At 49.2% G+C, this 27,411-nt stretch overlaps 1 protein-coding gene across 13 annotated transcripts in view; it reads left to right on the top strand.

Moving 5' to 3' along the window:
* TCF4 (transcription factor 4) overlaps positions 1–27,411 on the top strand; it is a 192,405-nt gene that overhangs the window by 127,877 nt on the left and 37,117 nt on the right. For 9 of the 13 annotated variants that reach the window (XM_062600634.1, XM_062600635.1, XM_062600633.1 and 6 more), the window contains 3 exons: positions 20,320–20,425; positions 22,678–22,811; positions 26,354–26,486. In XM_062600634.1, the coding sequence (XP_062456618.1) occupies positions 20,320–20,425; positions 22,678–22,811; positions 26,354–26,486 (373 nt within the window). Of the gene's footprint in view, positions 1–700; positions 864–20,319; positions 20,426–22,677; positions 22,812–26,353; positions 26,487–27,411 lie in introns of those variants that run through there. The other 4 variants (XM_062600642.1, XM_062600640.1, XM_062600641.1 and 1 more) reach the window with 3 other exon arrangements.

Genomic DNA, 27,411 nt, shown 5'->3' with positions numbered 1-27,411 from the left:
CAGTCGTGGCCGCTGTTAAAGCCCGGGACGGGGCGGGCAGCGGGGGAGGGACGCGAACTCCGCGAAATATTTCCCGGGCAGCGCACTTCGCAAAGCCCCCGGAGGGGAAAAAAGGGGGGGAAAGCAAAGAAAAGGAAAAGAAGGAAAAGGAGAAAGAAAAGAAAAAGGAAAAAAAGGGAGGGAGCGGGGCAGAGCGGCGGGTGCGGGGCGCCGCGCGGGGTCAGCGCGGGGCTGCGCGGCGCTGCGCGCGGGCGGCCCGCCGGCAGCTGCGCACAATGCTGGGAGCGCGCCAGCAGCAGGGACAGATGGTGGAGTTATTAGATGTGCATCATACGATTCCCTTCCTGCCACTCGCTTTTTAATCAAATTAAAACAAAAAAAAAAAAAAAAAAAAAAAAAAAAAGAGGGAGGGAAAAAAAAAGAGAGAGAAAAAAAAGCGAGCGGGAAGAAAGGGGAGCGGGGGAGCGGGCAGAGGGGGAGGCAATTAGGCGCATTTGTATTCCGCTCGGGCCCGCGGCCGGCTCCGCTGCCCGCGGGCGGCCGGGGGAGGCGGCGCGGGCGCGGGGCGCGGGCGCGGGGCGGCGCGCGCGCGCGCGCGGGGCGGGGGGGGGGGGGGTGGGCGCGCAGCCTCCGCCCCCGCGCCGCGAATGGTCTCGCCCTGCTTTGCATATTCACCGCGCCTGGCCCGGCCATATGGGAACATGCAACTGCAGGAATTGTTGTGAAAAAAGGGACAGCGAGTTTGAAATAAAAGTTGTGAGAGGGGGACTGGAGGGAAAAAAGGCTGCGGGACCATGTACTGCGCATACACGATCCCCGGCATGGGCGGCAACTCCTTGATGTACTACTATAATGGGAAAGCGGTAAGCTCGCGCTGTAATTAAAGGTGTAATTTTGACAAGTTTTATTGTCGCAGGAGTGAGCATCATTTGCGGGGCTTAATGCTTTGAAAATTATTCCCCGCACCCGCCGCGGCCGGCGGCTCCTCGCGCCGCTTCCGAATTAAATTCGGGCTTTTGCTTTGCTTTGCTTCGCTGGGTTATTGCTGGTTTTTTCCTTACGCGAGGAGTATATCGGAGCGTAAAAGTTTTGCATTAAGTCAAAAAAGAAAGGGGGGGGAGGGGGCCGCATGGGGAGGGGGCCGCGGCCGCGCGGTGCCCGTCGCGCGTGGGCTGCCGCGGCGCTTCGGGGCTCCCCACGAGCCGCCCGCGACCCCGGCTAGATAGTGGCCACGAGATAGCGGAAAATTACCAAAAAGACCCATTCATGCACGCTTTGTAGTAACTTATTTGTGCTGGGTGGCTTGTATCCTTTTTTTTTTTTTCTTTTCCCCCTTCCAACAGAAACGCTTTATTTAAGAAAAAAACGTGTCTGGTATTTTGTGCATAACCCCAGCAGAAGGTTTATACTTGCCATCTGGAGTTTTTTTTTTTTTTTTTTTTTTTTTTTCCTGGCTGGGTCTTGAGGAGGAAAAGTATTTCAGTATATTTTAAAATATTTGGGGGGGGGGAGGGGGAAGGGCGAGGTAGCTGGAACTGTTGCTGCAGGGAGAGGAAAATAAAATTTGGGAAGGCTGGGAGGGGAGGGCAGCGCGGGGGGGGGGGGGAGGTTTTTGCGAGCCGCTGCAGCCCGCGTTCTTGCAGCTCGCCCCGGCGCGGGGCGCCGGCAGCCGGGGCGGCGCGGGCAGGCCGAGGGGAGCGCGCCGAGCCCGAGCCGCGGCCCGTCCGGCCCGCGCGCCGGATGGAGCGAACCCGTCGCGCGCGCGGCCGCCGCGACTCTGCCGGCATGTGCGTTCCACAGCGGCGGGCGTTTGGAACGCGCACGCACCGAACTGTTTCGCAGGGGAAAGCCAGTGTCGTGAATGAACAGCTGTTTGAATAACTGTGATTTTTTTTTTCTTTTTTTTTTGGTAATATGCTTATTGGCAAGAGTTGCGAACCTCGGCTTTTGTTTTGAGCGTTTTGCAAATAGTGCGTTGTGGTGGCGCGTGGTGCTCGGCTTACGGAGCGAAAGCAACGGGATTTGCAGAGGAAAAACAACTGATGTCTAAAATGACAGAAATGATAAAAATAAAAATTCAGAAATTTGCTGCAAGGGTTTTTTTTTTTTGGTTTGGTTTGGTCTTTTTTGAGCTAGTTCTTCCTGTTGCAGGGATGTTAAGGATACATGCAGCTGCTACCTGACATTTCCATGCATGGCATGGCCTGCCACACTCACTAGCTTTAAAGGAAAAAGTTCCTAAATGCTGCTATTCGTCCTCAGTAAGTAATAAAATCCTTGAGACAGCACACTATAAACAGGAAACAGAGATGCATAGTGCTTGCCTATCTTGGGAACTATAGTAAACAATTTTTGACACTTAGTACAAGTTAGTTCTTCTCTGCATTTCTCTTGCAGGGGGCAGATTGAGCGTTCGGTAAGCAAAACGGACCTTGCAGGGGCTTGTTTTGTTTTTTGCTTTTTTTCCCAATTTGGCATCTTTTTTTTTTTTTTTTTTTTTTGCCTTTTTTTTTTTTTTATTTTATTTTCGTTTCCTAAAGCGAGCCGGGGGGCAGAGCGGCCTGGCCGTGCGCGGCGGCAGCGACACGCCGCCTCGCCTCACCTCGCCGTGCCGGCCCCCCGTAAAACGCCAGACGTGGCATCGCGCGGCCGCCGACCCCCTGCGCCAGCAGCCCTTCGGGGGCCCTCGCCTGCCTCGGGGGGGGGGGTGTCTTCCCCCCCCCACCCCCCTTGTTTTTAATTCTTTGTCTTTTGCAGAAGGTGGCACTCCTGAAAATGGAGGTGGCATCTGGAAGCGCGTTTGTGGGAGCCGCGGGGAGGTGCTGGGCAGCGCCGGGGTCCCTCCGCGCGGCGCGGGCACGGCGAGGGGAGTCTCGCCGTCGGGGCTGGGGCGCACTGCAGCGCCGGCCACGGGGAGCGAGTGTTTATACGTACGCTTGACAAACAGATTTTTGTGTATTTTTTTTTTTTTTTTTAATGCAGCCGGCATTGTTCTGGCTCCGATTCCGCATTGCACAGCTCTTGATTTGGTGCCAGGCATCTCGCGGAGACCGTGTATGCCATGCATTAATTGCTCAGAGCGCCTTGCCGCAAGGACCTCCGCTCTCGGGGCTTGCGCGCCTCGCTCCTGCGCTGCAGCCCCGTCGGCGAGGCTGTCTGTTGCACAAGTTTTCTTGGGCAGGAAAGATGCAGTCCTAAATTCCCCCAATTTTTTTTTTTCTCAGTGACAAGTCAATTACTTGTTTAAATTCCGTTTGAACTCTCTGAACTGAGATCAGGCAGCGGAAGCAGGTCTTCCCTGGGAATAAACACAAGGAGAAAAATGCAAAATCCTTCCAACGCACTCCGAATCTAAGTTACTGTGGGAAGAAGAGTACAGCTGGGTGCAGCACTCACAAAAACTATTGAAAAAAAAAAATTGAACTGCCATGAGTGCAAGATTTGCAGAACACGTTTTCTGCAACTCTCTCTTTTTGTCGCTCCCAGGGCATTTTAGGAGAGCACACTCCGTGGAGAGCACTTTTTGCTTTTAACTATTTTCTCATGTCCATTGGTAAGAAATCTTTTCCTTCACGTGTCTTAAAATACAGGATATTTGTTTTAGAAAATCTCAATAGCAAAACTGGAAGTGTCACATAATAAAATGTAAACATAACCTAGTATTTGATGTTTACATTGATGATCATTATATAAATGTCAAGCTTTTGATTTATATTTTTTTCCTAAAATATTATAAAAATGAAATTTCAACAAGCAAATTAAAAACATGTAGTATATTATCTGTGATTAACAACAACACTTTGATTTTTAACTTTGGAAGCAATGAAACGACCAGAGCCATTTTTCAAGCCCTTGCTTGTATGTTACCCAAGGTATATATGATATTTTAAGATATGCACGTTACCTGAAGGGGGATGCCTGTAGTATTACTTTCTAAATTTGATTTTCAGAATTGCTTATTTTCAATTTCATCTCACTGAGATTTTAATAAAGTATTATTTGATCATACACAGTATATTTCAGTGTGTGGAACTATAAAGAAGAAATTATGGCAAATGAAAAGGAAAACAAAAGTGGCAAAATTTTCTTTTAATGGTGTCTTAAGATCACATCATCAGCTCCCACCATGCGCATGTGTTAAATCATATAGGGAAACCTATAATTATTGTAATTGCTCTTTTTGCTTTATACTAGCAAGCTTCAAACCATCTCTCGAACTAGTTGTTTTGAAATAGTTATTTGTCAAGTCATCAAATCACAAAAAGTAAATGCTAATGAGTTTTTCCTGTTTACATTCTGTCTGCTATTCTTATTATAAAGCTTTTCAACTCCATAAAGTTCTTAGATGAAGATGAATGCTCTATGGTATCATTCCTACTAATAGTCTAGGCCAAATAGTGTAATAATTCCATGTACCACGCTTAATAGTGACAAGTGAGAACTTGTGAATGGCATGAGGCTAGTCTCGTTCTGGGACCGTTTCAGAAAAAGTTTGCTTTTTGAGCACAAGGAGAAAGAAATGACCCCATCTAAATTAGGGACCTTCTGGATTTGCTCCCTTTTTGAGCAGCACTGTAGTAGTCCAACATAATATTTATGATTCATCTTTGTTTAAAGAAATGTCAGTGTTTAATTTGCTAGAAATACTGAAGTGCTGGCACAGAAGGTCATAGGAAAATGTATTAATTAGCAAAAGTTAGAGATGCTTTGAAGCATTTCCTACATATAGGGACAGATTTTGTAACAAAATAACACTAAATTTACAACTCCTTAATCAAATTGTATCTACACGCAGGTACCTCAGACTTGATGATTTTATATGTATATGTATGTATGTATTTACATATATGTGTGTGTGTGTATTTACATACATACATCATTTACATATATATGTGTGTGTTTAGTATTTTCGGGATTGTGCTTAGAAGCCAAAATATCTATGAGACTCTTCCAGTATAGCCCTTCCATAAAACCCACGGGTATGTTTGCATCATAAATTAATACAATTTTGTAATCTCTCCACTGATAGCAAGAAAAGAAATCCTGCAAATGATAAGTGTGTCTATAAATTTTGTTATCATCAGTGTTTCTATGTTTTATATCCTGGAGGGAGGGAAGGAGGAGAGTAAGTTTATTCTGCATCTCTGGCTTTGCAGGAATCACTGCAGCACCGTCGCTGAGGCCGTGCTGCCTTGCTGCTCAGCTCAGAATCGCTCCCGTGGGCCTGATCGCTTTCTTTCCACGATACCTGATGGAAATTTCAGTGCTCTTACGTTTGCAAAGCTAAATTTTGCTGGGAATTTTAAAGGATTACTGAAATATTTTTGCAGGGCGCTATGTTGATTGTTAGGTTTAAATGTGCTTTGCGTATGCAGATCAGAAGCAAACTTCACCCCTTCGTCTATGCCAGTTTGAACGTTATTACGATGTTATTTTTTTCTCAAAAAGGAATTATAAATAGAATTATATTTTAATTGGTTATTGATTGATGGTAAACAAGAAAAATGATGTTACGGTGTTGACGTCTTCTAAGCACGTATTGCGAACGGCTTTTTTGTGGGTAGGGCTGGGGGGGGTTAACAAAAGATCTAATAGCTGGTGCAGTCTTTAAATACCTTTCCAATTGATCTACAGGAAATTGTGCAGAAGAATTGTTTGTTTCCTGTTTCAGCATAAATCTGGTTCGCATTACCCTTGGTTTACTGTAAAATTGCCGTGGCACTTCAGAGACATGGGATTTGGTTGTTTTGTGCAGGCAGTTTATTTTGAAAAGTGAATATCTGAGCCGGCGTCGGCCGGTTGCTTTCGGATTTTATGACGTGCCGTGGCCAGTGGGAAGTGGAACTTGGAGCGTCGCTCGCTGCGGCTCCGAGGCTTCGCCGGGGCGCCGGCGGGGGGGGCGCGGGCAGCTCCGCGCGCCTCCTCATTTTCCTTTTCTCTGTTTTTTTTTTTTTATTATTATTTTATTTTTGTGAGAGGAGCTAGATTTTGGCAGGAGTGCCCTGGGGAGGACTGCAGTGCCCCCGTTGCTTTGCCCGGCTGCGGTTTCCCAGTGCTGCCGCTTGCCGCCGGCTGGAGGTTTAGCTGCCGCTTCGGCCGCGCCAGGCGCTGCAGCGGGACTGTGCTGGCGACGCGGCTCCTAACTGCTCCGTGGTCTTCCCGAGCAAACAGGCTACTGAGTAACCGCTGAGAGCGAGCTTGAAATCTGGCTCGCAGACATCCAGCGCTACACTATTTTATTTTAATATCTCAGTGCCAATGCCCAGTAACAACAGTCGTAATGTGTTTCTGCTGAAAGCAGCCTTACGTACGGCAAGAAGCTGTATTTAGTTAGCGTCGCCTCGTAGGGAGCCTGTGTTTTTGTGTCAAAGCTGTTTGTATTTATTATTGTTTGGTTAATCAAAATATATGCTATTGCTAATAGCTGAGGTCATTACATCAAAAATAACCCCTCCTTCCGCTGTGCGTTTCTCTTTTCTATTGAGAAATTCTCAAGCTTCTCAAAGAATTCTGCATAAATCTCAAATCGGAAAGTTCTGCATTCATGTACTGACTGCATTTCAAACCTAACAGGTATTTCAAAATATTTAGCATATAACCTTTTTTTTTTTTTTCCTGACATAAGTTGTCAGTAACATCTGGGAGCTTTGGCTGGAAAAATCTTTCTCCCCGTTGCATTCCTCAGTGGCTTTCTGGTGAATAAAGCGAACCGAACGGATGCAACGTGCGTGTTCAAAGCCTCTCAGTTAAGCACGGGTGCAATTAAAACCGATCGAGTGCAATCACATAAAAAAAAAAAAAAAAACAAGAAAAACCCAAACAAAACGAGACCCCGGTCGGGGAAGGCTGAGCTCCGCGCCTGGCCGTTTGGCGGCTCGGCGGGCCATGCCGAGCCGTGCCGTGCCGTGCCGGAGGGTTGGAGCGCGGCACATGGGCGCGCTGCAGCCCCACTCTCCGGGCGCCTCGGCGTTTCCCCGGGAAGCAGGCAGAATTCCGGAGCCGCGGAGGAAGCGCCGGAGCCGCCGGCGCCCGCGCCGCCCTCGCAGCGCTAGGCGCTCAGGCAGCTCCCGGTTTGCGTCTGCGGGTGACTCGAATTCCCGCGACGGACCGACGCGCCCTCCGTGGTCGCAGTGGCTCTTTGCGCACGGTTTTTCAGCGTTAATGCTGTTTCCGAGATTTTTTTAAAAAAAAGCAGCAGTAATCCCCTGGAGGTGTGGTGGCGGTGATCCGGGGGGCGGGTGCAGGAGAGGGCGCCCGGCGCGGGCACGCGCTCCCCGCGGGCAGCGAGGAGCCGGGGGAAATGGGGCGGCGCGGGCGCGGAGGGCTCCGTGCCGGCGCCGGGAGCCCGCTCCGGCCGGCGGCCCTGCCGTCGGGTCGGCCGCCCCGGCTGCGCCCGGGCCCCTGCCGAGGGTTCGAGGCCGCGTGCGTAGATCTTCCAAAGATCTCGGCCGAGGTCTCTAATTCGGGATGCTGTCAGCTCATAGGACGGTAATTTGCTTTCACTGTTTCAGTTTCTTATTTAAAGCCTCAACTAATTTCCATACCAACTTTTACTACGCTGGGGGGAAAGACAAAAGAGGGGGAGGAAGAAAGATCCAGTAATAAAATCGTAGCAAATTAAAGCATCCTTTTCCCGTGCCGTAGCTCTCGGCGTGATGCCCGGGAGAACCGCCGCGTTCGCGGTGCGCCGGCGAAGCCCCCGGCGCCGGGGCAGTGGGGAAGGGCAGGCCGCGGGGGGCGGCACGCGCGCCCCGCCGGCAGGCTGGGGTCTGCTGCCCGCGGGAGATTGGAGCGGATCTCCAAGAGCTGCCGCTGCCAAATGAAAAACGTTTGAGAGAGGTCCGTGGTGGTTCGTGCAAAAGACCAGACGTGGTGGCGATTGGGCTGCTGGCTGAGCCGTTTGCGTTTCTGAGTGCCCGTTGATGCATGTTTGAGTGTTACGTGTGTGAGCGTGGACGTGGACGTCCTGTCGCGTGTGACGTGCAGCCCGATGTCGGAGCGGCTCTGTAAGGCGTTGTGTCCTTCGGTCAAGCGAGCATTTACAGAAAAAGGAATTTTTTAAATTTTTTTTTCAGTAGCGCAGAGACCACAGTCTTGTAAACACACGCACGTATGCAGTGGCTTCACCGGCAATATTCGTATGCTTAAATTTGTGCACGCTGGAAGTACCTGCTGGGGGAGGGCCCAGGGCTCCCAGGCACGAAGCAGAGATGCTCGGGCAGCGCTTGCGGGACGTGCCCGACAGCCCTGCAAAGGGGAGCGTGGCGTTGCCCGGCTTTATTTCTCCAGTCAGAACTGGCAATTTTCGCACCGCAGCAATCCTAGATCGCGGACTTTGCCCGCTCTTCCTCGTGCTCGCGTGCAAAGTGTAACGATTTATGTCAGTGCTGGTTGCAACGATGGAGATGTCCCTCAGGCTGGTGACGCCTGTTTACTGGTAGATTGGGAGTAACTGGTTTTCTGAAGAGCTCCTTTCCCGGTTGGGGTGGAGACACGTTTTTTGATATGTTGCCATGTCAGATCATGAAGCCCGGTTCACGGCCGTTACTTGCTTCAAGGTACTGATTACCACCGCTCGTGGCTACCTCATTAGAAGAGGAACACCTTTGGCCTGGCCTGTGGCTCCCAGCTTGCAAGCTAATCTTTCACCGCTACTGGCAGCAGTGTATTCAAATGCCTCTTGTAATTTTTAGTTAATAAAGTCATATTTGCATAATTTTTTTTTTAATTGCATCCCGTACCTATCTTGTTTATCAGCTCCGGTGAGTGCAGAATCTTTTCAGACCCTCTTTTCTTGGTGAGACTGGGCATCGGGAGATAACGGTGTCGCAAACTGGCAGATGCTTTATCCTTGGGCTCATGATGGTGTGCACAAACCATCATTTTTTCCTTGCAATAATTATGGTGTTAAGAGGCATTTGTGTTTTGTGCTCCCTTTCAGCTTGCACCATGTTTGGTTCCTGTTATGCAAATACTGCTTTAAACTTAGAAATGCCAATTTGCATTAATATTTTGGTTTCATATAGCTAGCTATTGCATTGCAAAAACAAGTGCATTTTAATGAGCGTTTGGCAGAATGTTAAAAAAAGATATGGTACTCATTAAATTCTATTATATGAAATGCAGTAGTTTGTTGCCAAAAATCATTAGGATAAAATATAATGCAAGTTAAGGCCACAAGTGTAGCCTTCATCCAAGAGCACTGCAACATTATGGAATTGTAAAGCTACAATGTTGTTTATTGCATCGTGCAAACTTCTCTCTTTTACTACGAAACGGGAATAGTGTGAACTTTAAGCATTTCTTAAAACCAATTCTATTGTCCTTGTGCCATCTCATAGTGTTTATAACTTTAGTGCTCTAAACAAAGTTATCTTGGCCTCTCTTGGGTTCCTTTAACTTACCTGATCCTGCAGACTTTTGAAAGACACAAGCGCTAAACTGAAAAGCAGTGTTTTTATTCCCAAATGGATTTCAGATCTTAAATTTGCAGTCAGCGAAGGCGTGGATTCCCTTTTGGCATCCTCGAACCAGGATCGCCTGCGAGTAAACGGCTCGGTGACACCGAAGAAGGGCTGCAGCATAGGTGCATCTCAGGAGGGTTCTCCAGAGACCTCTCTGGCCTTTGGGAGCCTTCCACAGAACTCGGGTTTTCTGCAGTTGAGCAAAACGGCTTTGTATGTATCTGTATATGTACACACACGTGCACGTGTGTACATGTGCACATGCTCTCTTTTTCTCTTGGACCTTCCTTGGCATGTTGGTCGGGGAGGCGCGTCCAGGGCTGCTGCTGGAGGGGCTGTGCTCTGCGAGCGCCTAAGGGCGGGCTAGCACAGGGTTAAGCGAATTCTTTTCTTCATTACCCAGAAGTGATATAGACTTTTCTTTGACTAATGTAGCTTAATTAGCGGTCAATTAAAACGGAGCGTTGTTGAATTGAAGTTCTTTGATCAAAATCCCTGGCATGGGCTCCCTTTCTTTAACTAGCCACCATCTTGAATTCATTTGGAATCAGTAGTGTAAACAAGTTTAAAACTGGTTCTTTTATAAGAAGTCAGCAGGCTTGTATAGCTGTGGTTTCTTTCTTTTCTTTTTCTTTTTTTCTTTTTTTTTTTTTTTTAACTTCTGTAGGCGGCAATTCAAAGCCGTGCTAAATGAAAACAGTGCTACACCCTGAAAAGCGCATTTAAAAAAAAAGGGTGGGGGGAAGGTGACGTTAATTAATCAGAATATGGTGACTCTTCCTTGTTTCGTTTTATGTCATAATCTATATTTTCCCTCTAGTGAATAATTTCGGTAGCATCTGCAGCGTATCTGGTCGCCTGAGTGGCGCGAGGCCCGGCCGGTAAGAGCGTGCGCTCTGAAAACTCCTTGGGGTGAGATTTTGGGCTGTTTGCCTGGTAGTTCTGTCGCTTGGGCAGTAAGCTTGAGCTAAAGGTAAAAGAAGGGAATGCCCAGGGGTTGCAAAAAGCCGAACTGAAGTGGAAGGCCGTCGGCATGTCCGTGCGCGTGGTCAGCTTCTGGTCGTCTGGATTCTCCACAGCCTCCTCTGGCTGAAGTTTCCAAAATACGGGCATTTTCGGTGAGACTTTTTGTAGATGTAGCCACCTAGGCTGCAATATTCGTGCTTTTATAACACCTGGTTAACGTAGTTTTAGAGGCAAGTGCTGGCGGGGAAGCAGGGAGGCTGGACGCCCTCGCGGTGCTGGGTGGAGCTCGTGCCTCTCCGCTGGGGACGTTCACGCGCTCTTCGCGTCGCGCCCGGCTGCGGTGGGACTTTCCGAGGCGGCGGCGGAGCATTCGGCTCTGGCCCCGGCTCCGGCCGTGGCGCGGGGCCTCGTCTCCCCGCTGTGCTGGCCAGGGGCGCAGAGCCTGGGAGCGCCGCTCGCTCAGAGCGCTCTTCAGATGGGAGCGAAGTCGGCCCGGCGGAGGCTGGCGTGGGGTTTCCAGAGCCCGGTTTCTGCAAGTTCGGACGTGCTATGGATTCCCCTGCTCCAGCTCCTCCAGCCTGGCCACCCGCGCTCCGGCGCCCTTCGCCTTGGCTTTGCAGTTGAGGTGCTTCATATGTCCTGCTGCAAACACCAATGGAGAAGTCCAAGCTGTGCTCTGGGCTCTGACTGGGGCAGGGCCTGGAAGGGAATTGCACTGTCGTTCGTTCAATCCCTTTCATCAAAAAAAATCTTTTTTTTTAAGTTGGAGGGTGAAAATCATAGTTCTAAACAATAATTAAAATAAAACTTCCATCTCTTGACAGAGGGAGAAATTGTTTATAGTAAATGTGCCTTTCAGCCTTCCCTCATGCCTTCTCCCAAAAGGGCTGATTAGGATGTAATAATTGGGGATGATAGCAGGAGGAAGACGACAATTCCATTTAATTAAAGATAATTTATTTTACTTTAACTTGGTGATGTCCCACATGAATAAGAGTAGATTTAGCAGATAGATTTATTAATGGGTACTGACATCTCTGCTGACATAAAAAGCAAACATTTTCTTTCTTCATTGTTTTTATTGTGTCTCAGCACCTGAAACTGCTGTCACCCCGCTCCCCCGCCATCCCGGAGGGATGAAGACATTTCCGCAGGGGCTGTAGCTCACGGCTCATTGCTTGAGACAGGCCTGAGATGCCAAGCTTGCACCAGGATCCATTTCTTCCTAGAAACCAGACCGCAGGAATGTTTAATCCAGGTTGGGCCTGTTTCCGTTCATCACGGGAACCTGCGTTTCCACCCACAGTGGTTACGAGCAGTCAGGTCTTGGTGCTGTTACCTGGACTCACTTCCCTGCGCTTCCCCATGCTCTGTGCCGCGGGGAGGGGACAACCACCGGGCACGGACTTGCCGAGGCCACTGCGCCGTGGGCACCGCGGTCTGCCTGGGCCCACGGGGCTGCAGACCTGGTGGCTTAGCAGCTCCTGGTGGATGTTATAGCAGGTTTCTTGGGGACAGGCTTTAAGGCATCATCTTAAATCAGTGTACCTAGGTGTCAGCTCTCCCACTCATGTGGCGTTGGTCCGTCTGAGTCAGCGAGTGCCACATATGTCTACTCTGATGCACGCGAGTCTGAGCAGCTCCCGTGCGCCTGCCGAAAGCCTGCCGGACCGGCCGAGGTCCTGCAAGCTCCCGTGCGCCTGCCGGACCGGCCGAGGTCCTGCAAGCTCCCGTGCGCCTGCCGAAAGCCTGCCGGACCGGCCGTGGTCCTGCAAGCTCCCGTGCGCCTGCCGGACCGGCCGAGGTCCTGCAAGCTCCCGTGCGCCTGCCGAAAGCCTGCCGGACCGGCCGTGGTCCTGCAAGCTCCCGTGCGCCTGCCGAAAGCCTGCCGGACCGGCCGTGGTCCTGCAAGCTCCCGTGCGCCTGCCGAAAGCCTGCCGGACCGGCCGTGGTCCTGCAAGCTCCCGTGCGCCTGCCGAAAGCCTGCCGGACCGGCCGTGGTCCTGCAAGCTCCCGTGCGCCTGCCGGACCGGCCGTGGTCCTGCAAGCTCCCGTGCGCCTGCCGAAAGCCAGCGTGGACTTTTTGCCGCCGCCTGATGTAGCCACATGCAATTCAGCCAGTTAAATCTACGCTGGGTTTAGTCCTTTCTTTCTTCGCTGATACCATCTCAGCCCCACTGCCGGCAGTGGAGCTGTGCTGATTTACACAAGCTGTGAGGATATACCACTGAATATATAAAACATGACTATCAGGAATTTGTTTAGGGACTTCAGGCAAACAGATAAGATCTAATTAATGGCTGTATATGCTTTAAATTATTTGATCACACTGTGCTAGGTAGATAATGACCAGAACCACTGAAAGATTGCAAGATTAAGGCTCTTTTCTTGCAGAGAAATTTAGGAGGAAAATGTGGGCAGATGTCTGATACATTCACTGTCTCTGCATGTATTTGTAAACAGAGCATAGAAAATAAAAAAAACATAAATAGTTCTCAGTAATGCAGTGGAGAAAAGGAAAGTTACAAAGCAGATCTAGAAAAGAAAAGGAAAATGCATGAAATAGTCATTTTTCTTTTCTCTGCATCTTCTGGGAACTCTTTCATTTAAAGAAAAAAAAAGATGCTTGAAGACATGCTATCTTACATATAAATGTGAATTAGAATTTACATACGATGACTACCCCTGAAACTCTGCCAAGTGGCACCTTTGTTCTTTTCATCATCACTTTTATTTCTATTTTCCCACTCTTTTTCCTCATCTCACTCCTTATTGCTTTTTTTGAGGTCTGGTTCTGACTTGCTGAGTAGCTGCAACTTCTGAAATCACAGCAAGTGCAGGATGTCAGCTTAATTTTCCAAGTTTGTCACATATTTCCTCTCCTGAAGACCCCCGATTCTTTGTCTTTTCTTCCTGCCTGCTCTCTGCAGAGTTTGCTCTTTTGCTTCTCCTTCCATTCTTGACACATCTCCCGTAGTGTGTGTTGACTTCTGCACCCCCAGGATCCCTTTCTGAACCTTGGCCCAAGTTGGCCCTTCTAACTAAAGGGTTAGCAACTTGAGGATTGCAAGTTGCTCTTACCTAAATCAGGTAGATTAATCAAGCCTTTCTCTTCACTCTTGAGTAACCACCTCCTCATCAGCTTTCAGTGATTGACCACAATCCACCATTTTCTGTTTCTTTACAGAAACTCTCATTTCTCTGTTTTATCTTCTGTTGTGGTGGTTTTTTCCATCCTTCCCAGAGCCATGCTGGACCTGAAGTGTGGCCAGAAGAGATTTTAACAAATTTCCATGGCCAGAGCCCCTTTACGTTGTCCAGACTGCATCCCCCAAGCCCTGAAGGCAGGGGAGCTGCTCCGGGTGCCGTTGAGATGAAGGGAGCAGGTTTTAATTCCTCGTCTCCCGTGAGCGTGGACGATGGCTCGCGTGGGCTGGTGTGGCACGTCCCAGGTAGTGAACAATGTGCTGTAACTTCTGCTTTGCCATTTCATCCTGTGTCTTTCCCGTTGCTCCCCAAGGGAGCTTGGAGGAAGGATCTCTCTGGAGGGCTCTGTACAAAGGCTTGGTCGCTCTCCCGGCCGCCGAAGGACACTTTTCTCCAAAACAGCTTAAAAATAAAAATCAAATACCAGAGTGGTGTGGTCTCGGCTCCTGTCGTCCCGAAACTGTTGTATCTGGCTCTGTTGTCTGATCCTACCTGTCTTAGCAGATTTCTTTGCTGCTGAGCAATCTGTTTTGTCCTTTTGGTAATAGACCTGTAGAATTATTTAGGTCTTTCTGCTGTGCCCGTCACTTTGGCACATTTCTACTTAGTTATTAAATTTTCTTCTCTGGATTTCTCTATCTTTTTTTGTTTCTGCTTTGCTTTCCCATCTTTTTGTTCCTTGTCCTAGGGGCTTTCTCCTACTGTATTTGGTCATCTTCCACTCTCTTCACCTACTTTTCTTATATTCCTTTCCTAACGCTTCTCCCACTTCCTTTTCTTTCCCTGAAACCCACTGGAAGCTACTCCAGCTTGTTGGACCATTGGAGGAACTCGGTCTGCTCTCCCAGACCCACCTGCGCATGTTAAAGAGAAGGGCATTGGTCAGCCAAGTGATGGATCTGGCATCGCTAGGAAAGCATGGAGTAGTGGAAGAAACTGCAGGATCTGTCGTTAGGATTCACCTGCAATTTCCTAGTTTCCCCAGTAATGACTGAGGACGACAGTATTTCTTCTGAGGCTTCTTTGGTAATGATCTAGGAAAGTTGCCTGATAAAGACAAATGGCAGAAAGAAATCGTAGTCTAAACAGAAAATCTCCAGATCTATTTATATTATTGTTGCTTTTTTAGAATGTATATTGTTGCACAGGGATGACATAATATTGTATTTTTTTTTCTTTAATTTAGTTGACCCTTTTTTAACTTTGGGTATTCACAAGATGTAGTGTTCAGCAGTCCCATCTGGAAAATATTTTAGCTGAGCAGGATCTGCAGATTTAGAGGATCATATAGGGTGGGATAAGAGGGAAAAAAAAGACAGCTAATGTTTAGGGTATGTTTAGAGTGAGGCAGTTCTTCGTGTTAGTGGTGATTCCTGGTGGAATTGGAGCAAACAGTGAGCAGCAAATGAGCGGTTTGGTCCAGCTTTCCATGTTTCACCTCAAAATGAGCTGTGGTTTGTAAAACTGGCACTTTGTAGTTGCTTTTGAAGCTACATCAGTCTCTTCAAGTTTCTACTTGATCACGGTTGTGCCAGTAAGAAAGACACCCAAGAAGCCCCCGTGGGTTCGCAGCAGCATGCTCTACCGGTGGCTTTGCTGGAGCAAGAGGGAATTGAGACTTTTTGCGTATCTGGGCCAGCCCCGCACAGAACTTCCTTGCCAGAAGAGCAGTTGTTCGGCTAATCCCAATAAGCGTATCCACCGAAACCCCACAGCCTCAGAAACTTCACTGGAGACCGTTTCAGGGTGTGAGGTTACCCAAAGTGAGTCTCCCTCGGTGAGGTCCTGATAATTTTCTTAATAATTCTCGCCAGCAGGTGAGTGGATAATCACGGCTGTAACCGTGGCGTGGGGCTGGTGGTGTCCATACGCAAAGCAGGGTGCTCGCAGGAGCACGTGCGTCAGCTACAGAGCACGGGGCAAAAAGCATTCGGGTTTTTATCTTTTTATTTTTTTTTATTTTTTTTTTTTATTTTTTGTGATCAGTCTCACACCTGCGTTCATTTTCCGCAGCACTGAACAACCTTTTTCATTAACCCTGGAGAACCTTTGGCCCCTGCCGTCCCCTCGGGCTTCGCCTTCGCCAGTGCCCCCCTCCCGGGGCTGTGACTTACAGGTGGTTTCCGTCGCTGCGTACACTTGTTTTCCACGGTGCACCGTGCACTTAACGGCTCAGCGGGACCTGCAATTTCATACCTCTCACGGGGCGCGGGCTCGGTTTGCATGTGCTTTTCTGTTTTGTGGCTCATATGGTATCAATTACTATTTGATGGCAACGCCAGGCCCTAGGCCTTTTGCATGTTTGTCCTGTGAGAAAGATCTGGAAGAGCCGACATCTGGTTTTGATTGCTGCAATTGCAGGTTGATAGAATAAACGCAGGGTGAGGTGGGTGGGTTTTCCTTCCGGCCCTTTCCACTCCGGGCTGGTAATGCGCTTCACTTGTGGAGCTGCTCTGCTGCTCTTTTCATCATCGCCCTCCTCCCCCACCGCCCGCTCCCTCTTCCTCCGGCTCCAAAGCACCAGCAGCAACATGTGGCCTGAATTAGGGACCTGCAGTTCAAAAAGTGTCCTTCTTCTGCTGGAGACCTGGGGCAGGTTGGCCTGGGGAAAGCGGAATCTGCTCCTAACGTGTATTAACATACCAGATAATAAAATACTTATTTATTTATTGAATCTAAATGCTGGGGCAATTCATCCTTAGGGCTGGAAGGAGGAGGCACAAGGAGCCGTGTCCCCACCTTTGGGGGCAGCAGCGCAGCGGGCTCTGTGCCCGCTGGCACGGGTGCATCAGCCCCTGGCTGCCCCCCTGGAAAAAAACCCCAAAAAATAAATGGTAGGGAAAGGTTGTAAGGGAAGGGATAAGAAGGGATGACGGTTTTTAGTGCTGCTGATGAGAGCGTCTCGCCCCTCAGCGCCCTGGGTGCGAGCTGATCGTTCCCCAGCTTTTTCCCACGTTGGGCGCCGGCCTCTGCTGCTGCTCTGCTTCCCGGCCTCGGGCGGGAGCCGGGGGCTGCCCAGCTCCCGGGAGCACCGTGCGGGAAGGGCGTGAGCCGGGCAGCGACGGGATGCAGACCCCGGCGGCACGACCGCCCGGGCTCCCCGAAGGGAAGAGCCGCGGTGGCGTCGGAGGTCCAGGGAAGGGGGCGAGGAGAACCGGCTAGAGGACCTCCTGCAAGGAGCCCGCTGCTTGATCGGGGCCTCGCCTGGCAGAGCCCGTCCTTCTGCACGGAGCTGACATCTGCCAGCGCCGAGCAGATTGCTTCAGTGGGCCGGTTTCTTCTCCCTGACAGCTCCGATAGCCATTACGTTTTGCCATTTAGTCGTGTACTTGTAATTTAATAAACGTTCTCCTTGAGATCTTAATTTTAGAGGAGTTTCACCATACGTTTTGAAGTCTCCAGGCTGCTGATTGATGGGTTTATTCCCTTCGCAAGTGTTTCCTTGTAGCAGGTATCCGTTAAAGCGGACCGCTCGGTGTCCGAGTCGCGGCGGTGGTCAGCGGCTCGCGGGCCCCGCGGGGAGGGGGTGCCGCGCGGCACCCGCCCTCCCAGCTCGCCTCTCCCGCCGCTTCCTTTCAGTTTGCGAGGAAACCTGAGGTCTCCCTGCAGCAGCTGGACGGCAGGGGAGAGGACAGCTCCCGTGGCCCTTTGCTGGGCAGCTGAGGCCAGCGCGGGAACCCCGGCTCCCGGCACGCCGCGGAGCGTGGGAAACCCCAGCTCCCGGCGCGGGAACCCCGGCTCCCGGCGCAGTGCAGGAAACCCCAGCTCCTGGCGCGGGAGCCCCGGCTCCCGGTGCGGGAACCCAAGCTCCTGGCACACCGCAAAACGTGGGAAACCCCAGCTCCTGGCATGGGAACACCGGTGCGGCATGGGAACCTCGGCTCCCAGAGCAGGAACCCCGGTTCTTGGCGTGGGAATCCCGGCTCCTGGCACACCGCATGGCGTAGGAATCCCGGCTCCTGGCACGCTGCGCGGCGTTCGTCCTGCAAGATGGGCCCTGCTGGAGGACCCACTCCAGAGCCGTCAAACGGTGAAAAATGGAAAGGTTTTCAAATACATTCTTAGCAAAATTAGAGAGAATTGAGAAGAATTAGAGAAGAAAAGGCATTGGGAGCTGGCGGGCAGGCTCCCAAAAATCGAAACAATGTGATAATTTTTTCATGGTGTGGTATTGCAGAAGGGCTGCTTTTCCCCAGATCGGTGTTCATCATCTCTCCGAGCCTCCCCGCATGAGTCAGAGTCATTTGCTAAATTCAGGTTCTCTTTAAGAATATTAACGGCTTTAAACCTGTAATGGATTTTCTGTCACATCAGAAAGTTGGCTGTACGCATCTGCAGCTTCCTCCCGTTCTTCTCTTTGTAGACAGCGTTTCTACCAGTGGTGTAAATTCAACCTGCTTTACTTCTGCAGTTGTGGATCAAGCCATTGGCTTGCTGTCTTTATCAACACACTTTTGTGCTCCTTTATGTGTCTGTTCAAGTGAGGGTGTAGGCACAATTCCTGCTTTGCAGAATTATCTGGCAAACCTTTATGGATGGATTACCAATGTGAATAAATAATACACTTTCTTGGGTTTCTTTTAAACGTTATTTGTTTTGTGGAATAATGGCAAGAAGACATGGGCCAGTTAGAATATTGCATGTGCATCCAGCTGATCATTTCCTTATTGCGTCTGGAAAATACTACAGCCCCTGGGATGCAGGGGAAACAAATCGGTAGACTTTGCGCGTTTTAGTGCGGGAGGAATTTCCATGCATGCTCCTAACTAATGTCGTGATAACATGAAACTCTTAGTGTGATAAAAACCTGACAGTAATGAATATTTACGTTGAAAGACTGACTCTTCGTAAGGAAGCACAAGAATAAAAACACCCCACGCTACAGCTCCTTAAATCCGTTCTGATGACTGAGCCTGCCGCTGCAAAACGAGTTAATTTACTTGACTCCAGTGGCTTTCACTTTGTGAGAATTTTGCTATAAAACTAACAGGAAAAATAAATGTCTGTCTTTAGCGAGGAAGAGTTACACCCAGTTACATGACATTTTGTAAGCTGGCATTTATTTTGGCTTTCTTTTCCATCACTTCATGACCACTGAAGTCTGTCTACCCTCTTCTTCTCCTTTTGCTGTTTTTGTTTCCTTTGCTTCACAGCTCCTGAAGTGACTTGCACATCCAGAAGCTGCCCAGGGTAGCGTTTGCCAAAGTTTTCATTCATCGTTTTTATACAACTGCTAAGAACAGTTAAAAAAAAAGAAATCACCAAACATGTTTGACCCAGATTTAATTGCAGTCTTGTCCTGGCAAGTTTCCTGTTGCTAGCGTTGGAGATTGATTACAGCTGCTGGTACGTGAAACCTGAAAGCAGATCCACGCCTGTGCGTTTTACACCTGTCGGGCGCCTGGTCATTCCAGCCCGGCACAGCTCGAGGAAATGCAAAATCCGCAGCGTCGGCATGCGAAGAAACGCGGGCAGATGGTTTCCCTTAAACCCATTTCGCTGCTGGCTGCGTGCGTTTTGGTTGTTTCTGGAGCGTTTTCCGACTGGCTCGTTCAGAAAGCGGAGCCGCCGCTCGGGTGGCGTCGGGGGGCGAAGGAGCCGTCGGGACGAGCAGCCGGGCGTCGCGCGCAAGCGCGGTCGAGGCCGCGCGGCGCCGCGGCGCGCCGTCCGCCCGTCCGTCCGTCCGTCCGTCCGGAGCCGCCCCCCTCCCCCCCCCCCCCCCCCCGCCACCACCCGGGAATGTCGGAGCGGGCTCCCTGCCAGCGATCCGCTGCCTGCCGCAAAATGGAGGCAGGAAGGTATCCATTTTCATCAGGAGATGACAGCGCCCCGGCCTTCCTGACCATCTGGAGAGAGCGGCCCCGCGGCGGGAGCGGAATTCCGGGGAAAGCGCGGCGCCCGCCGGGAGAGGGGGGAGAGCGAGCGAGCGAGCGAGCGAGCGGGCGGCGCCGCGCGAGCCCGGGCGCCCGCGCTCCGCACGCCGGCTCCCGCGGGAGCGGGGCTCGCTGCGGCTTTAGCAGACGAGCGCGAGTGAACCAGCCTCGTGGCACGCGTGCCGGGTTCACTGCGCGCGCAAATGCAGCAAGTGCCGGAGAAGACGGCCTTTCCCCCCCGATGCGTGCGCACGCTGCGTTGGTGGTCTTGTGCACATCCAGGTTTTTAACGCTCCTTTCAAGCTGCTCGGGAAAGAGCTAGAGCCATGGGAATTTAATATCCCAAGATGTGTTTGTAATTTTCAGTGGTCTTGATAATGCTGTTCTCTGAATTTCGTTTTTCAGTCGGGAAAATAATGAATTTGACGTCCTTGCCCTGCTTTCGTTTTTGTTCTTAAACGTTGAAGTCTGTATACTTCCATATGAGAAAATACGTATTTTTCAAGTTCTTGTTTATTTTCAGCTCCTTATTGCTCCAGGAAGAACATACGTTTATTCATTTTATTTACAGAAATATATAGTTTGACAAATACCTTGCAAATATCCTTGTTTAAAGCTGGAAAGTGTCAGGCTGGAGTTTCTTTTGAAGCTTAAAATTTATTTTCTAGTCACACATATACTGAAGGTTTTGTATTCCAAGAGAAGAATTATGTAGTGTTGTGAACTGATTTATACTGAGCAAGGTAAAAACTCAATATTTCTTTCCTGCTTCCTGCTAAAGGCATGCTAAATTAGTCTTTTTTCCTTAGGTTTATGCCCCGTCAGCAAGCACTGCCGACTACAATAGGGATTCACCAGGTTATCCATCCTCAAAACCAGCAGCCAGCACTTTTCCTAGCTCCTTCTTCATGCAAGGTAAGACGCTGCTTTCAGAAAGAAATCTTTTTCTGCAAACATTCTCTGTGTTGGTATTTTGGTTTATGTGTCGTCAAGACATACGGGAATATCATCTTGCGGGCTGTAGCATTACCATTAAAATGAAGACCTGTAAGTTTTCGTTTGATCATTATGTCTCTGAACATCTTGTTTTGATCCTGCAGTGAAGCAGGATAATGAATAGCTTGCCAGGCTCTTATCATCTGAGTTACTGGAAGCAGTTTTTTGAGCATGTGTGTGCACGTATATTATGCGTATACTAAATGCACGCGAATTCACGCATGTACGTTGTGTATTGTTGGTTGTATGCTAATGAGACAGATTTTTGTCTGCTGTGGAGCATACAGTGCTACGAGTATGTCTACGTGTTGTTTATGGAATTGCTGCAACCTGGTAAAAATTAAGCGCATAGTCGCTCACATTTGAGAATGGGTCAGTAGTTCTTGTGTATTCACCGTTACCGTGTTGTATTTCTTGCAATGATTACGTGCAAGTAAGATGAAATTCCGTGTAGCTTAGTAAATAAAATTCCAACAGTTTGGAAGCATCCACCTAGAATGATGCTGCTTATCTTTTGCCACATTTAGGGCAAAATCATTGGCTTTTAAACTCCTATGTGTATACTTAGCTTCGGGCGGGTAAGTAAATCTGCGTGATCCGGAAGGTTAAAGTGTCTGCAGGACGAGGGGTTAGGTTTTGTCCTCGCTACGCTGCCTCCCCGACTCCTGCCCTCGGAGAAGCAGCCCCTCCGCGCCCCGAGCAGCGACGACGGGCGCTGGCAGCGGTCCCCGGCTGCCCGCCCGGGGCCAGCGTGACACCCGCCGCGGCCCGGCCCTCCGTCCTGGGTGTTTGCAGCTGGGTTACGAGTTGGCCGAAAGCAATCCCGTTCTTGCATTTCGTTACGAAGCCGGAGGACGGGCTGGCTGCCGGGCAGCGGTCGCGGCAGGAGCGGCTCGCGGCGCCGATCCACTTGCCACCCCGCGGGGTCCGCGGGGCGGAAGCGGGGCAGGGACAGGGACCGTGCGGTCCCCTCCCTTGGGCAGAAGCCTACCCTGGACCCCTTCCCGACCCAGGAAGCCGCGGCTCAAAGGAAAATGGTGCTCTTGGCTTAAAACAGAAATAAGTTCCGCTTAAGGAGCAAAGTGTTATGAAACTCCTACAGAATTACAAAGATTTCTATGAAATTTCAGATTTCTAATGATGTGAAATATTTATACTTTGTAATGCATTCCATGTTTTTAAATGTTACCTTCTCACAGATTTGTATTGATGACATAAATCTCATTTAATGACTGTGCAAACAACTATGGGGAGATTATGCTAGAAGTGGTGTTGATGCCGGGAAGTTTGAAGGACATGAATAAGGTTGGAAGGACGTGAATAAGGTTGGGTTGAAACTGAGACAGAATTTTTATTAGACCAACTCTTGCAGTTTGAAAAAGCTGACAACTTTTCCAGCCCACATGCCTTTCCTTGAGGCTTGCTGATCCTTACGGAAAAGTTTTTTTTTTTATATATATAATGTTAAAACTGTGGCATTCTTCCAGTAGAAAGTATTTTTCACTGGATTATTATAACTCTATTTCAAAATATCTAGTTAAATGGAAAATGTACAACTAGCTCTTTTTCTTGGTAAAATGTGGAGAACTCTATTTCACAACTTTTAGTGCAAATTGCACCTTGCCAGTGAATTCATTGGAGGGGTGGATGCTGTTCATATTAGATGGAGAAACAGTGAAATCCCTGAAAGAAGACGCAACATAGTGCTACTATTTTTTTCCTTAAAAAAAAAAAAATCAGACAACCAGAAACCAAAACTATGCAAACAAAAAGAAAAAAAATCGGAGAACTCTCTGGATTTGGGAAAGTTCAAAGTTTGGGACATATTAGGTCATTCACCAACTTAAGGCATTCTCCAAAGCTCATTAGCCCAGGCTAATTGTGATGAAAACGCTTACTTAACTTCGTTTCAAAGCTCAGACCTTTGTCCCCGATGGGGTTCGTTACAGCTGGGCTCGCATGCTTGAGCTGACGGCGCAACGGAAGGAGCCGGACGGCAGGAGGCCCTGGAGCAGAAGCTGCGTGGCCGACCCGCGTCGCGGGACGGCGCTGCTGCGTGCGGCCGCTCCGTCCGGCTTCATCCGTCCTCCCGTTCGCTTGCGGAGGGGCGAGCCCGAGCGGTCGCGCGAGGCTCGGAGCCTTCAGGGAGGCTTGCTTTCTCTCTGTTGCAGATGGCCATCACAGCAGCGACCCGTGGAGCTCCTCCAGCGGGATGAACCAGCCCGGTTACGGAGGGATGCTGGGCAACTCGTCCCATATTCCACAGTCCAGTAGCTACTGCAGCCTGCACCCCCACGACCGCTTGGTACGACGGGCGCCGGGGGAAGGGGACGTGCCTCCGCGGGGCTGGCGGGAGGCGCTCCGGGCGTCCCGGCGCGCGCGGCTCCGGCCGCCGAGGGGCTCTCGCCGTGCGCCTTCCCGGCCTGCCGCGCGTTCCGCCCGGCCGAGGGACGGGAGCCTCCGCGGTCTTTGCTTGCAATACCGCGTTTCGGCACTCGGGCTCGTGTGAGAGAAGTAAAGGTTTGGCCGCAGTGGCGCGGTGGCTTGGGGAGCCCTCCGAACGGGAGCGGGTGAGGCTGCCGCCGCAGGCGTGGCCTCCCGTGAGCTGGGCGTGCTACACGCGGGCACAGCGAAGCCTCTAAAAGAAGACGCGATGCAAGGGGGGCTGCTTGTTCTTCTTACTAAAAAAGGAGAAGCAAGCAACCCAGACAGCTAAGCTTCGTTTCACGGCTGCAACGCCGTGCTAGGTGCTCGCTTGCACTGAAAGAGCACAAGAGAAAATTGCCTTTGCCATCTGTGCGGGTTTAAACAGCGCGGAGCTGTGTGCGGCCGCTCTGCCTCTCCCGGACTCCCCTAGCGCGGCCGGGAAGCGGGAAGGGGAGAGGAGGGTCCTGCGGACGGCCCTCGCGGGCTGGGTCCTGGCGGGGCGGAGCGGCCGCGCTGCCGGCGCGGCTGCGCTGGCCCTCGCGCCGCGGACGCTGCGCCCGCGCGTGCGCCCACGCTGCCGGCGGCCTCCGCTCCGCGGCGCGGCGGGTGGCTGCCGCGAATCCCTGCCTTTAGGAACGGGAGGGGGCTTTCTGTTTTCTCGGGGACACCCTGAGCTCTCACAGTAGTTGCTGGGCCCAGTTGCATGTATTGCATAGGAACAGAATAAAACGGGAACTGAGCTGGTCTGAGCACGGCTTGGGGAGGTTCTGAAACCGCGGCTGAATTGGTTACGTAGCGATAAAACTGGACTGCGTCAGGTTAGGTTTTCTGGGGAGTTGTTTTTTGTTTTGTTTTGTTTTTCCTTTTGGTGAAGGAGGAGGTAAGGAAATGAACAGACTGCTAAAAGGGAAGTCATTTTTCTCAAAATGTATGTAATTTTACATGTAATGTTTTCCTATTTTGTACTGACACGTTTTATTCTGGAAGACCATTGGAAAGGAGAGTAACAAGAAGTGCTGGTTTTAAGGGAGGGGTCTATTGCTTTAAAGTTTAGCAGAAACTTCCTTTTACAAATTAGAAAAATTAAATTCGGTTTTGCAAACTGAGAATTAATTTGCAAAACAATTTTTTAAAATCTCAAATGTAATGAGGTTAGCACAGTGCTATGTAACACTAATAGGAAGTCAAAAGCCAAAGAAATTGCCTCAAAAACTGCTTAATCATGTCCTTATAAAAGGCATAATTAGGGCACTAAGCAAATTTAACATTGCTCTGAAGTGACAAGCATATATTATAAATCGAGCATACCTTTAAAACCCAATTTAATCTAATTTTGTTATCTACACTGATACTAATTCATCAGAATTAGGTGGCTTTCGCAGACATCAGTTCAGGGTGGAATTAAGACTACTGAGTGCCTTCATTGTGCCAGTCTGAGAACGTATTTGCATTTCTTCTAAGCGTACCTTGCTTCTAGATTTCCTGTAATGCATAGTGGTTTTTGTGGAGAGTTGAAACATTTCCCCAGGTAAGGAGGGCTGAGACATCCCACCTAGACTCTCCAGAATGTTTCTTCCATGTAGGGATTATTTGTTCTGAATTTTGGAGATGGTGGGACCTCACATCTCTCACTGACACCAGTGGGACCTGTAGGTGCTCAGTGCCTATGAACATGAAGTTCCTATTAATTATTTGTAGTGGATGTTGGTACTGGCAGAGCCTTCCGTCTGTCCGGTAGCGCTGGGAGAGAAGGGAGGCTGGGTAGGTGCGTTACTCATCCTGGAGCATCAAGGAGAGGTCGGCAGTTCTGCTGTCGAGGACAGCTGGAGCGGTGTCGGTTCAGTGCCGGCACGCGTTGCTGATGTCCCGGGGAGACGGAGGTGCCAGGGCCGGGGGAGAGCTCCCGTTTTTTATTCTTACTTTCTCAGGCATATTTGTGATTTTCTAAATAAGTGCTTAGCACATGAAGAACGATTCTGAGATCCCAGGTTTTTCCTAAGACGTTTGGCAGTGACATTTTGCTTTCTTCCCCGGGGAAAGGCGGAGGTCGCGAAGCACCGCTTTGCTGCGGGTCGTGGAGCGGGTTAGCAGGGGAGGTGGAGCCGCGCCGTCTTAGACTGCTGACCGAAGCAATCGGCGCTTACCGCTTCTCAGTCCTGTGAAAATTCTGTTCATCTGTGCAATTGCAGCCAGTTGGATTTGGAGCTGAAGTCCTGTGGTGGTTTATAAATGAGTCAAAGCCCCAAATCTTTTCAGACTTTAGTCAGAATTGATGGCAGTTTTTCCGTGGGTAACAAAATAGGGTTTGGTTTATGTTTACATTTTTTGATAAAACGTTAAGATATCCTGCAGTTTGGTACTTAACTGAAAAAAAAAATCCTGCAAAAGTAATTAATAGCATCTTTTCTTTCATTTGTATTATTTTAGCCAGCTTGCTTTGAACCACATAAGGAGACAGAGGGTGCAAAGCTGATGTTGCACTAATGTTATAGTGCCTTGATCCTGGGGTAGATACTGTTCAGTTATTGGTATCCTGCTACCTTTTTTTCCAAGGAGCTGTTGTGTGAGAGTGTCCAAAACCTAGAGGTCTTCTATATGACCTCTTCCCCTTGGGAACAGCACTGCAATAGAGATAAAAGCTGGGCATGTTCTAGCACTTGTCTTACACTGATTAAAGAAAAAGACTATTTAATAGTGACAAACTACGCTAATGGGAGCCAGGTTTATAGTAATGTAAATTCAGCAAAAATTTAACCACAGCAGTGTTGTGTCACAGTGATGAAGGTCTGTGTTGATCCAGCCGTATAGCCACCAATGTCTTCTGTGTGTTATGCAGACGTTTGTCTCGCACTTGCTTAGACAAGTTGATCCATCAACTTCTTTGATTGTCTGCTGCACAGAAACACCTCAACAGGAGAAAAAAAAATGATGCAATAGATGATCTGATGTGCCCATTTGTGCCGAGATCTCCTTGTAGCACGCTCTGTAGTAACTTCTCAGGTGTTTTAAATGTCAGAAGCAGTATGGGTTCCCACCACTTGCGATGGAAGGCTGTTCCTCCAACAAATAGCTGTCCTTGTCACAAAGGTTTGCTCAATACATCGCAGAACTTTTTTCTTAGTTTCTTCCTGTTAGTTTGCAGTACTGCCATCAGTTAAGAACTTGCTACTGTAGATGTTTAGACATGTTCAATGTATGTTATACATGTTCAGTGCAGACAGGTATATTGGGTGCCCTCTAGAAGCTGTCAAAGTCAAGTAGAAAACTGTGCTCATCGCTCTGTCTGATGACAACATACTGCTTTTCTCTCTTGGGTGAATTACTGCACTATTGGAAACCGGAGCAATATGCGCAGCCTGCTGTCTTGCATGATCTCGGTATTTAAAATGTTTCCATTTATTTTCATCCCTCTTGCCGCAGAGCTACCCATCGCACTCCTCAGCAGACATCAATTCCAGTCTTCCTCCGATGTCCACCTTCCACCGCAGTGGCACGAACCATTACAGCGCGTCTTCTTGCACACCCCCGGCCAACGGCACGGACAGTATAATGGGTGAGTGCTCCCCGCCGGTCCCCTTCGCTCTCCTTACCGTCCTCCCAGCTCATCTGTTTCAGTGCTAATGCCAAATAGTTGGAATCAAGGTGGAGAGCTATTTCCTAGTATACTGAAGTAAAGAGAGAGGCTAGCTGCTTGGTTCAGTTGAGCTAGAAAGGTAGGAAAAGTAAATGTAAATAAATAAATTTCTGCACCTCCCTTCCTTATGCATTTGATGCTTCTTCTCTTTGAGGATTATTACAAAAATGTGATATTCAACTCAGTGAACTGCTTTGTTTCAAACTTTTTACGGAATATATTACCCTAAGTGCCTGATCCTGCTGTTTTTGAAGTCTGATTTTATTGTCTTTAGTGATTTAATCGCTTACCGTGCCTTATGAAGTGATACTTCACTTCTTTATCACAACACTGTTCCCTTCAGTTTTTAACTTGGTTTCCACGTCGTGTGGGGGAAGCTGGTGATGGCAGCATGTCTCTGTAACAAGAAGAGAGCCTCCTTTTTTTAACATTACTGATATTGTTCTAACACGCTCTCTAAATTAATAGCCTACATCTGTATACTTTCTTAAATATTTGGCAAATACCAGTTCATACTTAAATACAGGAAATAAAGAAATGTTGCTTTGCCTGTATCTCAAAGAACAAATAAAGCTAATTAAATAATTGGTAAATAGGGAACACATCATTTGACACATGTTTCAGATTACACACATGATTCTGTATTGAATGACTGTGAGCAGGACTAATGCAGTAAGAATGGAGGGTGGGTTCAAACATTAACACATGGGCATCATATTTTTCAAGGTCTCTGAACAAAGAAGGGACTAAATACAGTCTCTTCTTAATTTATCACTGTCTGAGAAAAACGTATCCCATTACAGTATAGCATTTCTGTGCTCAATCTTGCCATTCCATTGAGAAT

This window comes from Rhea pennata, chromosome Z, assembly GCF_028389875.1.
Source record: "Rhea pennata isolate bPtePen1 chromosome Z, bPtePen1.pri, whole genome shotgun sequence".
Classification (NCBI taxonomy): Eukaryota; Metazoa; Chordata; class Aves; order Rheiformes; family Rheidae; genus Rhea; species Rhea pennata.
Note: the sequence above shows the minus strand (reverse complement) of the source record. Positions and strands in the feature narration are given on the sequence as shown.